Source organism: Vigna unguiculata, chromosome 3 (assembly GCF_037176805.1).
Source record: "Vigna unguiculata cultivar grain cowpea cultivar isolate G323 ecotype 2 chromosome 3, ASM3717680v1, whole genome shotgun sequence".
Classification (NCBI taxonomy): domain Eukaryota; kingdom Viridiplantae; phylum Streptophyta; class Magnoliopsida; order Fabales; family Fabaceae; genus Vigna; species Vigna unguiculata.
Genome location: NC_140794.1, coordinates 69,063,762 through 69,081,874, shown reverse-complemented (window position 1 = coordinate 69,081,874; position 18,113 = coordinate 69,063,762). Strand labels below are relative to the sequence as shown.

Genomic DNA, 18,113 nt, shown 5'->3' with positions numbered 1-18,113 from the left:
AGTTTGTAATGTAATCTGTAATATATATGAGGTAAAGGGACAACTGTGATTAAGTTTTGTAGGAAGGTCGAAGGAGAAGAGAGATTGCTTTCTAACAGTACACAACCAATTATTGTGTCTTTATTTATAATTAAAAAAAAAATATTTAAAAAAAGGGTGACGAGAAGAGAAGAGTAGTTTAAATGAGGTTGGAATCGGAGAAGGGAAAGTTGTGAGGAAAGAAGTTTGAGAAGATGGTGTCCCCGATGTCAACGATTCTGGTGACGGGTGGGGCGGGCTTCATCGGATCCCACACGGTGCTCCAGCTTCTCAAACAGGGTTTCCGGGTTACCATTATCGACAACCTCGACAACTCCGTCATCGAAGCCGTTCACAGGGTTCGCCGTCTTGTCGGTCCTCACCTTTCCAACAACCTCACCTTCTGTCACGGCGACCTCCGCAATCCCAACGATTTGGAGCCACTTTTCTCTCAGACCAAGTACTTTCTACTCTCTCTCTCTTTCTCTCTCTCTGTCTTTCCGTTTGCGTGATGCATTGTTCCGTCCATCGCCGCCAGGTTTGACGCTGTCATCCACTTCGCCGGCTTAAAGGGTGTTGGAGAAAGCGTTGCAAAGCCCCGGCGTTACTACGACAACAATGTGGTGGGCACTATCAACCTTTTTCAGGCAATGGCTAAATTTAACTGCAAAAACATGGTTATTTCCTCCTCCGCCACTGTTTACGGCCAACCCCATCAAGTTCCATGCGTGGAGGAGGACTTGCATTTGCACGCCATGAATCCCTACGGAAGAACCAAGGTAGCACACTATATATACTCTGGTTGAATTTAAGATGAAAGAACTTGACATTCACAGTGTTTGTGTGCGTGTGTAGCTCTTTGTTGAAGAAATTGCCAGAGACATTCAGAGAGCAGAGGGAGATTGGAGAATCATTCTGCTGAGGTACTTCAATCCGGTTGGGGCTCACGAGAGTGGGCAGATTGGGGAAGATCCAAGGGGTATCCCCAATAACCTCATGCCTTACATTCATCAGGTTGCTGTTGGAAGATTGCCCGAGCTCAAAGTTTATGGTGATGATTATCCCACCAAGGATGGCACCCCGGTGAGTCATTCAATCTGCTTCGTTTTTCTTCACATTACAGATTGCGTCACCGGTAACAGTTTATGATTGTGTGTGAATGCAGATCCGGGATTATATCCATGTAATGGACTTGGCAGATGGTCACATTGCTGCCCTTCGAAAGCTTTTTGCAACAGACAACATTGGTCTGTCATCACTGTCGTAAAACCAGTGAATACCTTAAATTTCTTACCTTTTTTTCCCTCGCCTACCACTCACAGACAATTTCTTCACTGATTAGGTTGTACTGCCTATAATTTGGGAACTGGGCGTGGCACATCGGTGCTTGAAATGGTTGCTGCATTTGAAAAAGCTTCCGGCAAGGTCATTGTTCATTTTGTATCTTCCTCACTCACATCACATCACATCGCATGATCTTTGTAAATGTAGTGTACCTACGCACTCAACTCAACTTAACTGTTCTTTGCCTCTTCCTTTTTCCAGAAAATTTCGATGAAAATGTGTCCCAGGAGACCAGGAGATGCTACTGCTGTGTATGCATCCACGGAGAAAGCTGAGAAAGAACTTGGTTGGAAGTAAGTTTTGTATTTCACCTACATTTACATCATGTTACTTCCTTAAACTATAATTATCCATCAATTTAATCTCTGTAGTTGATACTGCTACTTGATTCAATCATTTTAGTTCCCTACCAATTTGATCTCTAGAATCATAGACCAGATTGATGATGCACAGCAAAAGCAAAATTTGAGATTAAAGTTAGGAATCAAATTGGCATATTCTTGAGAATTAAAATTACTGTGTGTGTTGGCACAGGGCAAAATACGGTATAGAGGAAATGTGCAGGGACCTATGGAACTGGGCGAGCAAAAATCCATGGGGATACCAGGGGAAACACTAGCTTCATCCCAGACACGACACGTGTGCCTTGTCGTTTTCGGATTCTTCCACTATACCATATCATCTTCACTAATAATATTTCATCTTTCTTCTGTTGATTCAATTGATTGATTCTTTACACTATCTTAGCCTAAATATTTGTCTGATTTTGATTTCTGATATTGTAGAAAGCAGAACTTCTGAGTTATATATGAGAGCCAATTAAATTATTTTCCATCAAACAGTGATCGAATGTCTCTTCAAAAATATTATTATTGTTATCACATGCTATTTTGGTACACATTTTGTTGGCTGCACTTACAGCTGTTTCAATTTTCTTAAGAGATTGCTGGCTGGCCATTCTCTGTGTAGCACATGTTGAGACCAATCCATCCATACCAACCATGTGTTTGGTTTGTTCTACGTCAAAAACCTTCAAATTTGTGTAAAAAACGTGAATAACCAAAATTACATGAAATAACTTCCAATTTTTTGAACTAATTTTCTTCTTCTTTTACTTTTTTCTACGCTCATATATAAAAAATACCCAGTGAGTGTAATTTAATTCTGAAGCATTATATATCAATTTCTACATCGATAATATATGACGGTGAGCTTAAAAACAGTAAAACAAAAATCAGCTACCTTGTAATAAATGTGGTTATGCAGAAAGAAAGGATGATTGTGTCATATTTTACTGGTTTAGTTCACAAAAATGACAGGAAAGGGAAATGCAGATTGGTTGTATCTTTCTGTCCCTTGTCGAAAAAGTTGTCGGTGGTTTATAATTTTGTATGGATGATGAGGCTAAATTTGTGGTGGTGTGGCCACGTATAAATCAAAATCTAATCGTGGCCTCAACACCTAAGAAAAAGGTGTGTGAAAGTGAATGATGTTTTGGTGAAGAATGAGTTGTGGAGGCAATTAGATTAATGGCTGGACTTAGGTGGTGTTCGATAAAATACAATACAATGTACTATTTTCACCTCAGTCAACAAAATTTTTAAAGAACATGTGGTGGGAGTGCCCACAAGTATGAGGGTCATCATTTTTTGTGTCTATAAAGGAGTGGGGCATGTTCATTTGTTTCCCAGTTGTTACTATTTCCTACCAAATATTAAATGTATAAAGTAAAAACAAAGTGCATCTTGCTCTTTGTTTGATTTTATTTACTATTTAATTAACAATGAGTACAATTTTACTCTCTCATCACTTATTAATACAGTCACTGAAAGGAGTCAACTTTAATACTGCATGATTTACCTTTTCTCTTTCAACTACCCAAAAAAGTAAACAAAGTTAAGAAGATGTCAAAATTTTAACCAATATCTTTGACCCCCATAATCTGATTTTAGTGACCAACTGAGAATGGAACTGAACTTTTTTGGAATAAACTTCCTTAACCATAAAAAGTTATGTAAAATAAAAACGAACCATTTTCCTTAACCATGTTTTCTAAATTGGCAACAGGGTTGAGTGTTTTTCAGGAAATAATTATTTTCTGAAAAACATTCTAATCTATTTTCTTTTAAGCGTATAGTTTCATAACAACTCACCCATATTAAAAATTCAATCCACAATATTATTCTTGACTATTTGTCTCTTTAAAGAAGGTAAACTTAATTATTTCATTACCACATTTATTGTTTGATTTGGTAGGATTCTTAAAAAAGTTTGAGATTTATTATCATGACTAGAATTATGATAATGAAAATAATTATTATAATTATAATTCAAAACTATTCTTAATTACTAAGGATAAAACAGTAACAATTCAAATAGATGATATATATATATATATATATATATATATATATATATATATATATATATATATATATATATATATATATATATATTATTAGATTATTCTAAGATATACGTAGTAAAAATGAATGACGAAAGAAAGCTATAAAATTATTAAATGTTAATGATACCATATTAATACTAGAGAATTATTGAAATGAGAGGTAAAACACTGTAATACATCTCATTGAAACGAGAGGTAATACAGTGTAATACCTCAAGGAAATATTTATTGATCAACTCAATGATCTTTCAATAGAAAACTGTTATATAAAACTAAGTAGAACAAAACTTGTTAACAGAAGAAACAAAAGAACAGCATAATCAACAGAAAAATAAAGAAAAATAAAGGAAGAAATAGAAAAGTAACAATTTAATCATAAGTGTATAATCTTATCTCTGCAACAATTCATTCATGTAATGCCCTGTTGAAAATCATTTGCACTTCGTGATACACTTTACTAGATAAGCAAACTGCAAATAATCTATTATAATTCTAACAGCTATACTGGTATATATTATTGTTATTGTATACACACAACTCAGCACCTTTGAAGTTGTGCTCCTCTAAACCTAAACTGAGATTTAAATTATAATTAAACTACTCTAAACGCGTTTAAGATAATTTAGCGGAATGACGGTTATGCCTTGTAATAAGAAGTCAAATTTGTTATTCAGCTAAGATACTTCTCTTGTCCGAGACAACCCTTTCAGCCACCACTTTGCCTACTGAATGACGACTACTCTTGCTAGTTCCACTGGTATCTTTCCTAGAGACAGAACGTTGCGTGATCCGAATGGGAATTCCACCCAAGTCAAAGTCCTCCTTCAAGGACTTGGTTAAGAACCTGATGTCTGTATCGGAGAGCAGAGTCTTCCCACGCACAAATGCAACAAATGTAGGAGGCCGTGCCTTGACCTGCGTGAAATACTTGACCTTAGGTTGTGCTGCTTGGTCTTTCCAAGAATGCCTGCTCATAACCTGATCAAAACCAACCCATAGTGAGAGATGAGAAAGCAAATTTACTACCAATTGCATATTTTATTGTAACAAAAAGTGACGAAGGAGTAATTGCCTTTTGCAGCCAACGGTTAAGACGAGCCGTAGGTAATCTGGAACACCATTTTTCATATGTATCAATGACCTGATTCAAGACAGTGCTTCGGCCCCTTCCCTCCAATGCTGAAATGAATACAACTGGAATTCCTGTTACCTGTTGACAAAGTCAAAAGTCAATGCTAAACCAAAAACACAAAATAAGTTCATTATCATGAACTTAAAAAGCTAAGGGGAAATTGGTAAGGACTGTATGATAAGTAAACAGCCTCTCATAGCACATATCTTCTCCAGTTTGTACCTTGACCAATTTTGACATCTATGTCAAAGGCATAAACACTAAAAGGCCTGATGTGTGACGGTCCAATTTATTGAACTGATAGACTTACAGAGCTTATTATTACAGAACAGACCTGAGGTATAATTGTCTGAATTTCTTGTGGGACCACTTCCATAACCTTCTCGTAGGATAATGATTTGTGTTTGCCTCTTAAAAGGTCCATCTTGTTCACAATCACAACCAGACCTCGCCCTTCTTCCACTGCCCGTCTGGCTATAACGACTTCGGCATGTTTCATACTTCGCTTTGCATTTAAAATCTGGTCAAACAGTTTTTTTTTTTTTTCAATTAAAAAAACTTACTAATTAGCATATAGAAAGAGAGATGACAAGACAAATCTTTATATAGATCACACATATAAAAGAGGATAGTCCGCAAAGATGCCTCATAAACTTCACATGCAATCATGCACCAAGTCCATCATAATAGACAGGATAACTTCATAAAAGGGGTAGGTCACATTACAGAAGGGGATGAAATTAAACACAGTGTGCTTATATCAGAAAGAACACATGCTCTATGGAATATTAATTTATTTGTACATTTTACAAGGAAACTGTCATCATTTTTTGCAAATTTTATCATTTAAGTTCTTTTTTCTGTATTTTACCTATTCATTACATGTGTAATAACTTGCTAACATGTAAAATAGAAGTTAAAAGAATGAAAAAACACTTGCAGAACGATGTTGCTTTGACATTGTTTTGTTTTCTTAACTTTTTTTATGACACATCAACGTTCTATTACATATTTAATGGATCGATAAAATGCAAAAAATTAAAAATATGATGATAAAATATAGAAAAAAAAAAATTCACTAGTAAAATTCATTTAATAATGATAATTGAATGATAGGATGTGTAACTAAGCCATAAGCTTTTCATACCAAAACCAGCAAAATCTAACAGCTAAGTTAACATTTTCAACCAATAAATGAATTACCAGAACATATTTTAATAGGTCCAAAGTTGTGTTTATTCATAGAAATATGCGAAAAAAAATCGAAAAATAGACTTTGTCGAATAGCAATTTAACAAGCTAATAAATTGTTTGTATTATATCATAGTTGTATGGCGTTGTCTAAATCATATACCTCTTCTGCATCTAGTACCAAAGCAATTATATGAGCCCGGAGTAGACTCTTCCTTGATTGCATAATGCTCAAGGATGCAGCCCCTTTCTCCTGTTTTGTCCTCTGCAACCAACCAGCAGTATCAACCTGAATGACAGCAAAAATGATTATAATTATAAAATGTAACTGAAATTTTAATATTAAATATATACTCAAGTGCATTGGCCATGAGGCTATACCAGATTCAGCATATCTAGTGAGTATCTTCAATAAAAATATAACTTCGGATGCCTATAACTATGCTAAGCATCACGTTTGACCACTAAATCTATGTACACTGTAGACAATAATGTGCCAAAATAAAGATTAAAACATTAAAAGGAAAATCACAATTGTAGCAAGTTGATCAATCTCAACAAAATTGCACAATAACTACAATGGAAATACATTTTAAGGGTATCTGAACTTCGATGAGAACATGCTGACTAGAAATTGCATATTTTTCAGACTGTATTTCAGAACCAAAGACATGTACATGTATGCTCACATGCACAAATTAAATGGAAAAGATGCGTGTGCCAAGAGCTTCTAACTTGAAGGTCAAAGAAACAGAGAACTATCATGTTTTCCTCTTACAAGCAACATTCCTTCCTACTTATATCTCTAATCTCTATCAGTCTCTGACATTATCAATACAACCAGAAATCCAGAATCAAGACATTCAATGGTGATTACCAGATAAATTGTTCTTCCTTGAAATTCAAATTGGGTTCTGATAGCATCCCTTGTTAGACCAGCTTCAGGACCCACAAGAACACGGTCTTCTTGCAACAATGCATTCAATAAGGTTGATTTACCAACATTAGGACGTCCGACAATGGCTAACTGCAATGGAAGCTTACTTTTGTCAACATCAAGGTTGCTGCTGTCCTCATCGTGGCTATTTTCATGATCTCCTTCATCCGTATCTATGATCAGTAACAATTGAATGGGGAGTTAACATAGTGATAACACAGCAACACACGGTGAACTTAATGTTTACAAGTTTAAATTGCATGTTCATTCCCCCCTCTTTGTGACCAGAAAAAAACTGACCAACAAATAATTAGTTTAGCAAGCCTTCCACGTACCCAAAATGATGAAAGTTATCAAGTGTATAATAAGTGACCAAACAGTAACCTTGTAGTGGTGGTTAATAGTTATCATTCTTTGATTGCCCAATGAAATAAGCTCTTACTTACCATTCAAGACTCGAAGCATATAGTCCTCCAGGAGAGGCCTAAGAGACACATACAACTCATGCATTCCCAGTCCAGTCTCAGCAGATATGGCAATGGGATCCCCAAACCCCAAACGGCACATTTCATTAGCAGCTGTGGCCAGAGAATCATCGGCATCGAATAGGGATTCCGATTTATTCATGGCAACAATAGGTTTGATTTGAGGTGCATGCTTTCTTAACCATTTTCCAACCTCCAGATCAAGAGGATGAATTCCAGCTCTGGTGACCAGCCAAAGGAACACAAGCAGACTAGCACAAATTAGTACTTTGAATGGAGAGAAAGTGATATATTAAATCTGTCTGACATGTGTAATTCATTCATTCCATGCAAATTGAGGAAAGAGAAACCGGAGTATATTCTAACAAGTTGTCTGTCTGACTGAATCCAAGGCAGAGTAAGGGAAGCATGGTATATGCACACAATAGAAAACTGGAAACAAACCTTGCGTCAGTGAGGAAGAGTGCAAAGTTAGACCTTGCCAACACGTTTGCTGTCATAGAAGCAGTTCTGTGGAGGATAGAACCGGAAGAGGCTTCAGCTTCCAGACCAGCAGAGTCCAAGACCCTGAATCGTAAATCACCCAGCTTGGCAACTCCTTCTCGTATGTCACGAGTAACATGATCATCAGGGGTGTTATACACCAGAGCCTCCCTCCTCCGAATCAGACTAAAACCAATAATAATTAACAACTGCCTCGGGGCTATGACTATGACTAAGCAATAATCAAAGTTTGTGTGTGTATTTCAATGGCTCACCGGTTGAACAATGCAGATTTGCCGACATTAGGTCGCCCTAGAATGACGACAGTGGGGAGGCGAGTAATTTGAATTTGAGTGAAATCAAGAGGTGCAGCACGGGTACAAAACCCCCTCACAGTGACATCCGACGGTAGCGCTGCAACTGCAAAGAAAGTGAGGAACTTTGTTTCTTGAAGAGAGTTGATAGTGACGTTACATATTGCAAAGTGAAAGGAAGGAATAATGAGATGAAGAAAGTTACAAGCGAAGTTGTGGAAAAAAAGAAGCCTCCTGATGCGGGTCATTTGATCCCTCGAGCTAGGCTACGAAAAATGTGAAAGTTTCATAAGCATTTTAACAAACACGTTGTGGGCAGTTTACAAGATCCTGCGTTGGGTTGAGATGCTCCCAAGTTTGAGTGTTTTGTTTGTCGTTTTTCAAATGTAGAAACAAATGTGTTTCCCGTTAAATTCAAGGAAGAAATAATGCTACACCAATACATTAAATACAAATTTAAAAAAAAGTTTTTATTAAACTATATTAGTTGTTTATTTTTATCCAAATTTCAAATCAATATTGTTTTATCTTCTTCACACGTTAAATTCTTGGGAATATTCAAAACCATATATATTCAATGAAATGATATTTCTTACAGCTTCAGTGTCTTTGTTTTTACATGTATACGTACATGATGATTTTCAATTTTGAATTATTTTGAACAATGTAAGTATAATTGTATTTTACAATTTATTGAACTTATTTAAACTTCTGAGTTTATACTATATATAGTTTTTTAAACAAATATTTTTTGGTTTACATCTATGCACATGTAATTTAATTAACTTTGATGTTTTCTCATAATACTTTTTTAATTTTTTTAAGTAAAAAAATCATCTCATCATGCTACAAGAAAATGTTGAAAAAAATAAAGCTTTTCAATGTTACATGATAACGAAATAAAGTGAAATGTTTTAAGAAGTTTAAATCCATCATATATGAAAATAATTTTGTAATTTAGTCATATTATTACTTAAATATTTTATGGAAAATACGGTTAAAGTTATAAAAACTGATCTATTTGATTTATATTTAATAAAAATAAATAATATCAATATTTTTACATTACCCGAACTTATTTTATTCTGAGATAAATGCCTTATTAAAGTTTAAAATTTTTAACCATTCAATGCAAATTCTTATTAAATTAATATAAAGTAATTTCAAATAAAATTTATAAAAAATACTTTTTATACTTTGAAAGATGAAACAAGTTAAATAAATAAATAATAAATACTACCAGTAATAATATGGTTGAGAAAAAAAAAACATGTTTAAAGTGTTTAATGAAAGGTGAGAAGACATGACAGTTTTTAATATTTTCTAAATATATTGGTATTGTAACATAAAAGCTGTCAATAATGAAGAGGGAAGAGGGCGTTGTAAATAAAGTAACAAAGAAGACATAAATATAAAAACCGTTAATTGTTTACTTTGTCTCTCTAAATAAATAAAACTGATTGATTTTTTTAATACATAAGATTTTAGATAGTATAAAAGAGATTATTCTATGCAATAAAAATAATATCTTATTTTTTTTACTCACTCCAGAAGTTTTAGAACAAAAATATAATAAAGTTGACTGAAGAATGATTTATCTACAGATGCTATTTTACTAATCTTGAGTTAAGAATATTAACACCTTTTTTAGGAAAAATTTAGATTACTCTTTCATCTAAACTGTGAATTAAAAAGCTTAAAATAATATAAGAAGAAACTAAAAAGAAAAAAATATTTGTAATTATAGAAGTTTATCAAGTAATTAATCCACAAATAAATAAAAAAGAAAATGAATAAAGAAGGAGAGGGTAGTGTAAATATACAGTAGTACTAAATAATGAATCATCCTGGACCAGACCCCATTCCGTTTTGGTTATCTCTCACTCTTTCAACTCTTTCTCTTTCTCTTTCTCTCCCAACCCCATCTATCATTCTATCTCTCTCTCCAAACCACACCACCAAATTCCAATGCATCTTCCTTCTTATTTCAATCACTGCTACTATTACTCTTTCATGCTTTTGCTTCTCCATATTTGAATTCATTTTCCCTGAATCTCTTTCTATCTGATAGGGCAACAACAAAACCCTAGCCTAGGATATATCTCAGACAAAAACCTCCTTCGTTGGGGTGGCGTGGGTGGATAATTCAACTGCTCCAGCACAGAAGAAGAGAGGAGATGGAAGGAGTACCGCACCCAGTACCCAGAACTGTCGAAGAGGTTTTCACCGACTTTAAGGGCAGACGCTCTGGTTTGATTAAGGCCCTCACCACCGGTACTCTTCTCTCTTTCTCTCCTTTTTCTATTGTTCTCTTTGTTTCACTTATCGTAACATGTTTATATTATGTTTACACTATCTTCTTCTTCTGGTTGCAGACGTTGAAAAGTTTTACCAGCAGTGCGATCCTGGTGGGTTTGGGTTTTCTGCAATTAATGTCCTTTTTTTTGTCATTTCGTTAGCTGTTTTCTCACTCACCCCCTTTTTTTTTTCTTCTGCTTTTAACATTTCCTTCGTGCCCATTATTCGTTTTGTTTTTCTATGCTCCCGAATTATGAGTGTTGCTTCTATCGCCAAATTCATGTACTCTTTTCTGCCTTCCTCAACTGTTACATTTCATTTGGAGTAATAATTCTACTTCTCAAAGCACACATTTATGTCTCGCTCGCTCATCTGTTAATGTTTGAGAGTTTATCTGCACTGCTTGCTCTGAAGGAGTTAGGTTAAAAATTTGTCCTTGGGAAGCTATTTGGAAACGCAAATTATTGGAGGGGGACAGGTTAAAAATTTCTGATCAATTTTTAGAGGAAAGAAAACTGGGCAACCATTATTTCAAAAAAAAAAAAAGTTTAGTTTGAGGGAGTAATATTGCCCCACTACTTCGATTATACTAGCATCTACCCCTCCGCATAAAAAAAAAAAAAAAAAACTAACATCTACTACACACCGTGTAACGCCTTACCTAGGGACAGATGAGAGTACGCATGGGATGCGGGGTTTGTGCATGTATGAAACTGAGAGAGGGACCTATAATCCTTTCCCCCTCCTTCCTTGGATGTCTTAATATTTTTAATGTGATATATGTCAGGCCGTTGAAGTTTCATAGTTGCTATCTGTTGAATGTGAGAATCTACTGATGATGTTGAACAGTTAGTAATGTTCATTCAAATGTATTCAGTTGAATGTGAGAATCTACTGGTGACGTTGGACCGTTTGTAACTAACAACCTTTCAAGTGTATTCAGTTGAATGTGATTATCTACGGGTGATATTGAACTGATGGTAACAATGATTCAAATGTATTCTGTTAAATGTGAGAATCTCGGGGTGATGTTGAACCATTAGTAACAACCATTTGTTTTCTTCCTCTACTGCAAATGTTTAAAGTTTTATGTGTTTAATGTGAATTTGGTTGTTACTGTGCACAATTGTCACTACTACAAGGTTTTGTGTGTGTCACTCGACTGGGTCTCTTTAATGTTCGTCATGGCTTGTCGTTTCTTTCTGACTTCGGTATGTTTGAAAGTTGTTAGAAAGAAATTAATGGTTATATGAAGGGAATTTAATAAAAAATGGGAGCGAAATTGTATCAATTTCGAATAATTGTTTATCCTAAAGTACTATGCCACAATGCAATTTCAACAGTTAAATGTGATTTGAATAGAGAACATATGAATTGTTATCGAAGTAATTTACATAATTTGACATCCAAAATAGGAAGAACCCAAAAGAGCAATTATTTGAAGTATTATACGAAATATGTTTTGTTAACATTATGTTATTAATTTACAGAAATTGTCTTCCTAGGTAGGAAGAACCGAAAAGAGTGAGTATTTGAAGTGTTATTTTTAATGTTTTTGTTAACAATATGTTATTCTCATTGTAGAGAAGGAGAATCTGTGTCTATATGGGTTTCCAAATGAAACTTGGGAAGTAAATTTGCCTGTCGAGGAAGTGCCTCCTGAACTTCCTGAGCCGGCATTAGGTATAAACTTTGCCAGGGATGGCATGCAAGAGAAGGACTGGCTATCACTGGTTGCAGTTCACAGTGACTCATGGCTGCTTGCTGTTGCTTTTTACTTTGGTGCCCGCTTTGGATTTGGTAAGAATGAAAGGTAAGAATTCCGTTCTCTATTATACACTTGCAGAACATTTTCATTCTTATTAGCCTTGTCAACTTGTTTTATATTATTTATTGTAGAGCTACAACCTTCTTCTAAACTTGCTTCCATCTTTTCCTTGTATTTTTCCAATAAGTATTTGGCTTTTCACACCCTATTAGTTTTGAACTTCTTTGATACATCTAACATGCAGTACAAATTTTTTGGAATAAAAGTTATCGTTAGTTGAATTACATTATACATTACGACAGTAAGATATTGCAAGATTTTTATGTTTTTCAATAATCTATGGCAGTCAACAGTCAAAGATGAAACGTAGCAATACGTGTAAATTTTCATGAAACGCTGAACCAAATGCAAGTCATGGTTCTCTGTGTGTATTTGTAAACTTAATTGCAGTTTTAATTCTACAGGATAAGCATACTGTGGATGGAATTGTTAGAAAATAACTGTTCAAGGCGATATACACTTCATATCCCTCCATTCCTAAATACAAGACATCTATAGTCTTTGTAGATTCGAGACCCCATATCGATATGACCAAATTACAGTCTATACATAAGTACAAACCTCATTCTACAAATCTGTTTTGAATGTTTGAGTAAGCCCTAAATCCATTTTCTAGGAATAACGAAATACTAATTCACATTTTTTAAGAAAGTTGGTTATAATTCAGTTAGTAATGTTTAATGTGTAAGTAATTGTAATATTTTCCAAAATTCTCTTTAATAGATAATGATGGAAAGATAATAATTGGTGGTGGAGTTTTAATTTTAGAAATTAAACTCTTGTACTATCAATCGATAGGTGTGGGTACACAGCCCGACTCGTTTAAGGTTTGGCCCATGAAGTCTGTGTTTTAAATGGGCTGGATAAATCCGGCCTACAAAATAAATGATTTTTTTTTTCCAAATCTGTAGCTTGTTTCACAAAGCCATGGATAACTCCGACTGTCAAACTTTTTGAATAGAAAACAATTTCTTTACCTCTATGACTTTTTTTTTTCTTTTGCACTGTTGAGCTAAATTGGGTCCAAATTAAAACATAAAACATTAAAACTGTTTTAAATATTAGATTATTACAACATTTAAATTGTTTGTCTCAATAGTCAGTAGTTAATAATACTAACTAAAACATTTAAATTGTTTAAATACTAAAAATATGACAGCATATTTATTATTTATGGACTTAAAATAAGACTATTCTGTAAAAAAAAATATTATTGCAAGTGACAATTAGAAAAATAGTGTTATAAAAATGGATAGGTAAATTTCAATCAATGAATCTCGTGTTTCTTAAATTTATGTTTTGGTTCTTGGAAGATTGGATTTAATTCAACATGGTTCTCAAAAATGACTTTGTCAAGTGTCACCACACTCTCCAAATTAATCCAGTCCTCTTAAGACAAAATTGTTATGCGCCCAATGATTGAAGGCTGAAATTTTCATTGGTGGTTGGGTTCAGCTGAAGAATTATATAGTTAATTGATGAGTTTGAAAGTTTTTGATCACTGTAAAGAGTATGTTGAGAGACCAAAATACCGATTTTCTTCATCTATATCTTGTCAAGAAACCAATGGCATGCCCGTTCATATTCTTTCTCGCTGTTTAAGGTTTATACTTGTCTATAAATTGCGTGTTCAATCATGTTTTTTCTCACCCTGCTAGGTACTGACTGACCATGTCTATGCCTAAATGTATCCCTATTCTCCCTTTAACCCTTTTCGTGTACAGTGACTATCTGTTTATTTAATATTGGAAACTTTTTTTACTGTAGAGATAATTACTTGTTAAATCTGTAATATTTGTCTGGAGGAACTTCCTTTTCTGTTTTGTTGGCATGATTCATGTTTTAATTTTCTCTCTCTACTTGCAGTTTTAAATTTTCTTCATTTTCAGTTTTTGCTCCTTGTCATTTAACTTCACCCTCTGATTGAAGTTTAAACTTGTTAATACTAAAGTATGAAAACGTTGGAGTTTGGTGATACACTATTGGTGAATATATAGGATAAACTATCTTTGATAAATTTTTTTTCCGTAGGCAAGTCAAACGAAAACTAACCTCAAAAGTAAGCAAGCCAAAGCAAAATAAAGAGGGAGGAAATTGAGTGCAACAAAGAAATTAGAATTAGGTAGGGGTTTTCATACACATCCTCCTCTAATTCGCACTAAGAAGCATGGAGAAAAAAAAATCTCGTCTTCTTCCCATTTGCCTCTGTCACAACTCCATGCCACTGTTGAAGCTCCAAATACCATGGAAATGATCCACCCTTACAAAAACCTCCAAACTACCCCCAGGAGGTATTCCCTCTTTGTGCCTTAGTCTCCCAAATCCCATGTCCTCAACTTGTTGCTGATCAAAATTGCCTCCAAGGTCCTTAAATTCCAGAGTAACTGTAAACCAAAGCCACAAGAAACCAGAGCCAAGCGGAAGTTATAATTGAAGAGTCAATACATCCAACCAGAATGAAACAAAGGTTGGCATAAGAGTTTGAGATTGTAGAAAGATAGTGGAAAATTGGCCATAGCCCCTATTTCCTTTGGGGTCACTATATTAGAACCAAAGAAACAACAATATATTGGATGGTGGTTAAAATTGTATGGATTTAGTAATGTGTTATTAGGAAAAGGGGATTTGGGGGAAAGACCTGAAGAAGACTGAGATTTGAGTTTTGGAATTTGGGATTCATGCTCACTTGTGATGGTGTATGCTGAGGGTTGCTACTTGTGGTTTTGGTTGTGGGGGGAGCTCTACAGTAGCACCGCATGTTGATTGTGTACTTGGACAGTGGAAGCAATTATGTGGGAAGTTGGTTTGTGGTGTAGTTAAATTGGTTTTGTAAGGGTGATGGAGAAGGAAGTGACTGAAATTTTATAGGAAGTGCTTATGGTCCGAATGTAAAGTGGCTTTGGAGCATGGTAATAAGCTACTACCTTACCATGGTGGGTTTGGAAGGTGACACGGTAATCTCCATGTTGTATATGCCAAGTAGATATTGTTCACGTATACATGATAATGTGGCAAATTATTTGCCCGGTCCTCACTTAATAATATTATGACAGCAGGGACTAAAATAACACTGAGTAAATCAAGCATCATGGCAGATATGTCTACGGACTAAAACAAAAAAGATGGATATTTTTATAAGAATGAGAAATATATTTAAGCCAAAAAAAATTTAAAGAATGGGTTCAAAGGGTCAAGGTGGGAATAGTTGCTTGTGGCTTCGTTAAATTTTTGAAGGTCCCCCAGCATTGGTAGGGATATTGCAGCTTTTTACTGGTGAACTGTGCAGAAATATGGATGCTTAAATCATCACAAACGAGACGTATTACTAATACTAAAGTTAAAAGACAAAGAACAACTTTGGGAGTTCATACGGGCCCTGTTAAAATTATAGGGTTCTAACTATTGGGGAAAGAAATTAAGAGTATACAAATTTGAATAGTATTCTCCTACATGTTGAGAAATACTATGTGATACAGTCAATATATTAGTAGTAGATATTTTCTATATATTTAACCTAAGGTCAGTTACTTGTATTCTTCTGGGGTATATTTGAGCCTCCCATTGGTCCCTTTAATCTTTGTACCATTGCCAGTGACTCAATGTAACATCTGAGTGCAAAGTTAGTCCGATTGAATTCAATACCAAAGTTGGGAGATAAATCATGTATCTTTAAAGGAAAGTTTGGTCCTTTGGGGTAGGGAGGGTGAGTAAAACAAAATCAAAAAAAAAAAAAAGGCTCAGCGGAGTGCAAGAAGAAAAAGTACACTGCTACAAATCTAGAGAAACTTGGTTTGAAGTTCGTATATGATATCATTTTTGGAGGTTCTTCTAATTTTGGTTCGAACGGATATTTACAGGAAAAGGCTTTTTCAGATGATAAATGATCTGCCAACAATCTTCGAACTTGTGACTGGAAGTGTTAAGCAATCAAAGGATCAACCTGCTGCTCACAACAATGGTAGCAAATTCAAATCAAGTGGAAAGGTGGTATGTAGTTTTCAATCATTTCTTAATTTATGTTTGTATGACTGCCCTTGTGTGGAAAGTCACTTGGGTCTTCCTGTTAACAGTCCCGTCAGTCTGAATCTCAAGCCAAGGGGATGAAGATGTCTGCACCACCTAAAGAGGAGGATGACAGTGGAGATGAAGAAGAAGAAGATGACGAACAAGGTGCAACATGTGGTGCTTGCGGTGATAATTATGGCACTGATGAATTCTGGATCTGTTGTGATATGTGTGAAAGATGGTTCCATGGTAAATGTGTTAAAATCACTCCCGCTAAGGCTGAGCACATCAAGCAATACAAGTGCCCTAGCTGCAGTAACAAAAGGGTTAGAGTTTGAAAGCTCTAACCTTTGGACCCATCAGCAATTAAACAGACAAGATTTAGAATGTTTGATAACATTTTTACAAGTGAAAATTGCTTCCTGTTCTAGTCAATGGTGCACTTTAATGACTATGCAGATGGAATTTCAAGTTTTGCTACTGTGTTCATTCCTACTGTCTAATCTTCTTGGGAATTGTGTTAAGTAGTCATTGACAACAAAGATATTATATAAATATATTATGCAGTTTCTGGTTTTGATTTAATAACATATTATTTACTTCTGCATTATAATGTGGTGGGAGTCACGGTTACATAGTGTGGCTTCAACGGAATTCAATTCCAAGATCAGTGGTGCTCACAAAGGGGCTGTGATATTGCTTGAGCCCGTTTTTAATTTTGTTAGTCTAATTTTTTCTCATCTTGAGGAAGGAAAAAAAGGGCAATGATGTTCTGTAGAACGAAATATTGTTTTCCATTATTGGAGGCTGGTCTTGTTAGTAGGTTCGTTGCGATTATGGCAAGAAGGTTCAAATTGTTGACATGCTTAGATTCAGCCACTACGGAGGAAGTAATTTTTTACTCCTTTTTTTGTGTGGTTTCTGGTGAATACTAGAAAGAACACAATTTAAATATCGATCGGAGGTTGTCACAATATGCATAGAATGCCTGTTTTAATCGGTTAAAAAGAAAATTTGAAGCAAAATTTTAGTACCTCTTCGGTTTCAACTTTGAAGCAAAATTTAAGCTGTTCCAATTATCAAAATCAACTATTAAGGCTTACAACTACGGATAACAGATTTAAATTAATGTGCGGGGAGTATCTCGTTTATCGAATGATATTATGTGAAGACGAAAGCAAAATTTAAGCTGTTCCAATTATTTAATTCTATATATCCTCCATTATGGGTCTTTCTTCCTGCATCTCCAAAATTTTTTCTATACCTCCAAACTTTTTTTAAATTTCCAAAAAACCTTTTGATCATCTAAGAAAATTCGCAGACACCACACCGCCTTAAATTATGTCGACTTCCAGAAGTCAAAATATATGATTTCCAGAAGTTAAAATATATAACTGGAAGTCGATTTTCGAAAGTCAAAAATAACTTCCGGAAGTCAAAATGTATCATCAGAAGTCAACTTCCGGAAGTTAAAAAAAATTCTCCGAAATCAAAAAATATTTGACTTTCAAAAGTCAAAGAAAAATTCTCCGACTTCCGTAAGGTAAAAAATTTTTTTTTTATTATTTTTAATTCTTTTTATAATTTATATTTTATAACTTTTAATAATTTTTTTAGTTTATTATTATATTTATTTTTTATGTTTTTATATTTCTTAAAATATAAAAAATA

The 18,113-nt window shown here is 34.6% G+C and overlaps 3 protein-coding genes across 5 annotated transcripts; 2 read left to right on the top strand and 1 right to left on the bottom strand.

The window, feature by feature from the left end:
* Positions 1-141: 141 nt before the first annotated feature.
* Positions 142-2,201, top strand: LOC114176089 (UDP-glucose 4-epimerase GEPI42-like). The gene is made up of 7 exons (XM_028061002.2): positions 142-478; positions 557-797; positions 874-1,101; positions 1,184-1,265; positions 1,361-1,443; positions 1,564-1,655; positions 1,897-2,201. Exons 1-7 carry the CDS (start codon positions 234-236, stop codon positions 1,979-1,981), a joined length of 1,056 nt encoding a protein of 351 aa, XP_027916803.1. The 5' UTR covers positions 142-233; the 3' UTR covers positions 1,982-2,201.
* Positions 2,202-4,123: 1,922 nt separating this feature from the next.
* On the bottom strand, positions 4,124-8,728 carry LOC114174960 (GTP-binding protein). The gene is made up of 9 exons (XM_028059696.2): positions 8,517-8,728; positions 8,273-8,417; positions 7,959-8,183; positions 7,476-7,735; positions 6,970-7,202; positions 6,256-6,381; positions 5,236-5,421; positions 4,842-4,979; positions 4,124-4,747 (listed from the first exon to the last, which is right to left on the bottom strand). The coding sequence occupies exons 1-9, from the start codon at positions 8,557-8,559 to the stop codon at positions 4,436-4,438; spliced, it is 1,668 nt and encodes a 555-aa protein (XP_027915497.2). The 5' UTR covers positions 8,560-8,728; the 3' UTR covers positions 4,124-4,435.
* A 1,396-nt stretch (positions 8,729-10,124) lies between these two features.
* LOC114179604 (PHD finger protein Alfin1) lies at positions 10,125-17,030 on the top strand. 3 transcript variants are annotated; one of them, XM_028066011.2, is made up of 6 exons: positions 10,125-10,183; positions 10,383-10,585; positions 10,687-10,719; positions 12,194-12,422; positions 16,295-16,424; positions 16,508-17,030. In XM_028066011.2, the coding sequence occupies exons 2-6, from the start codon at positions 10,489-10,491 to the stop codon at positions 16,778-16,780; spliced, it is 762 nt and encodes a 253-aa protein (XP_027921812.1). In that variant the 5' UTR covers positions 10,125-10,183; positions 10,383-10,488; the 3' UTR covers positions 16,781-17,030. The 3 variants fall into 3 exon arrangements, with proteins under 3 accessions (XP_027921812.1, XP_027921813.1, XP_027921811.1); XM_028066012.2 differs by lacking the exon at positions 10,125-10,183 and having other exon boundaries at positions 10,187-10,585; positions 16,295-16,421; XM_028066010.2 differs by lacking the exon at positions 10,125-10,183 and having other exon boundaries at positions 10,187-10,585.
* Positions 17,031-18,113: the final 1,083 nt, after the last annotated feature.

Excerpts from the sequence above, each read along its gene's own strand:
- LOC114176089 (XM_028061002.2), top strand. The coding sequence starts at position 234 with ATGGTGTCCCCGATGTCAACGATTCTGGTGACGGGTGGGGCGGGCTTC. Across the intron at positions 479-556 it reads CCACTTTTCTCTCAGACCAA|GTTTGACGCTGTCATCCACT; the intron begins GTACTTTCTACT and ends CATCGCCGCCAG. Across the intron at positions 1,444-1,563 it reads TTGAAAAAGCTTCCGGCAAG|AAAATTTCGATGAAAATGTG; the intron begins GTCATTGTTCAT and ends TCCTTTTTCCAG.
- LOC114174960 (XM_028059696.2), bottom strand. The coding sequence starts at position 8,559 with ATGACCCGCATCAGGAGGCTTCTTTTTTTCCACAACTTCGCTT. Across the intron at positions 4,980-5,235 it reads TTCAGACAATTATACCTCAG|GTAACAGGAATTCCAGTTGT; the intron begins GTCTGTTCTGTA and ends CTTTGTCAACAG. Across the intron at positions 4,748-4,841 it reads TTAACCGTTGGCTGCAAAAG|GTTATGAGCAGGCATTCTTG; the intron begins GCAATTACTCCT and ends GGTTTTGATCAG.
- LOC114179604 (XM_028066011.2), top strand. The coding sequence starts at position 10,489 with ATGGAAGGAGTACCGCACCCAGTACCCAGAACTGTCGAAGAGGTTTTC. Across the intron at positions 12,423-16,294 it reads GGATTTGGTAAGAATGAAAG|GAAAAGGCTTTTTCAGATGA; the intron begins GTAAGAATTCCG and ends GGATATTTACAG. Across the intron at positions 16,425-16,507 it reads TCAAATCAAGTGGAAAGGTG|TCCCGTCAGTCTGAATCTCA; the intron begins GTATGTAGTTTT and ends TCCTGTTAACAG.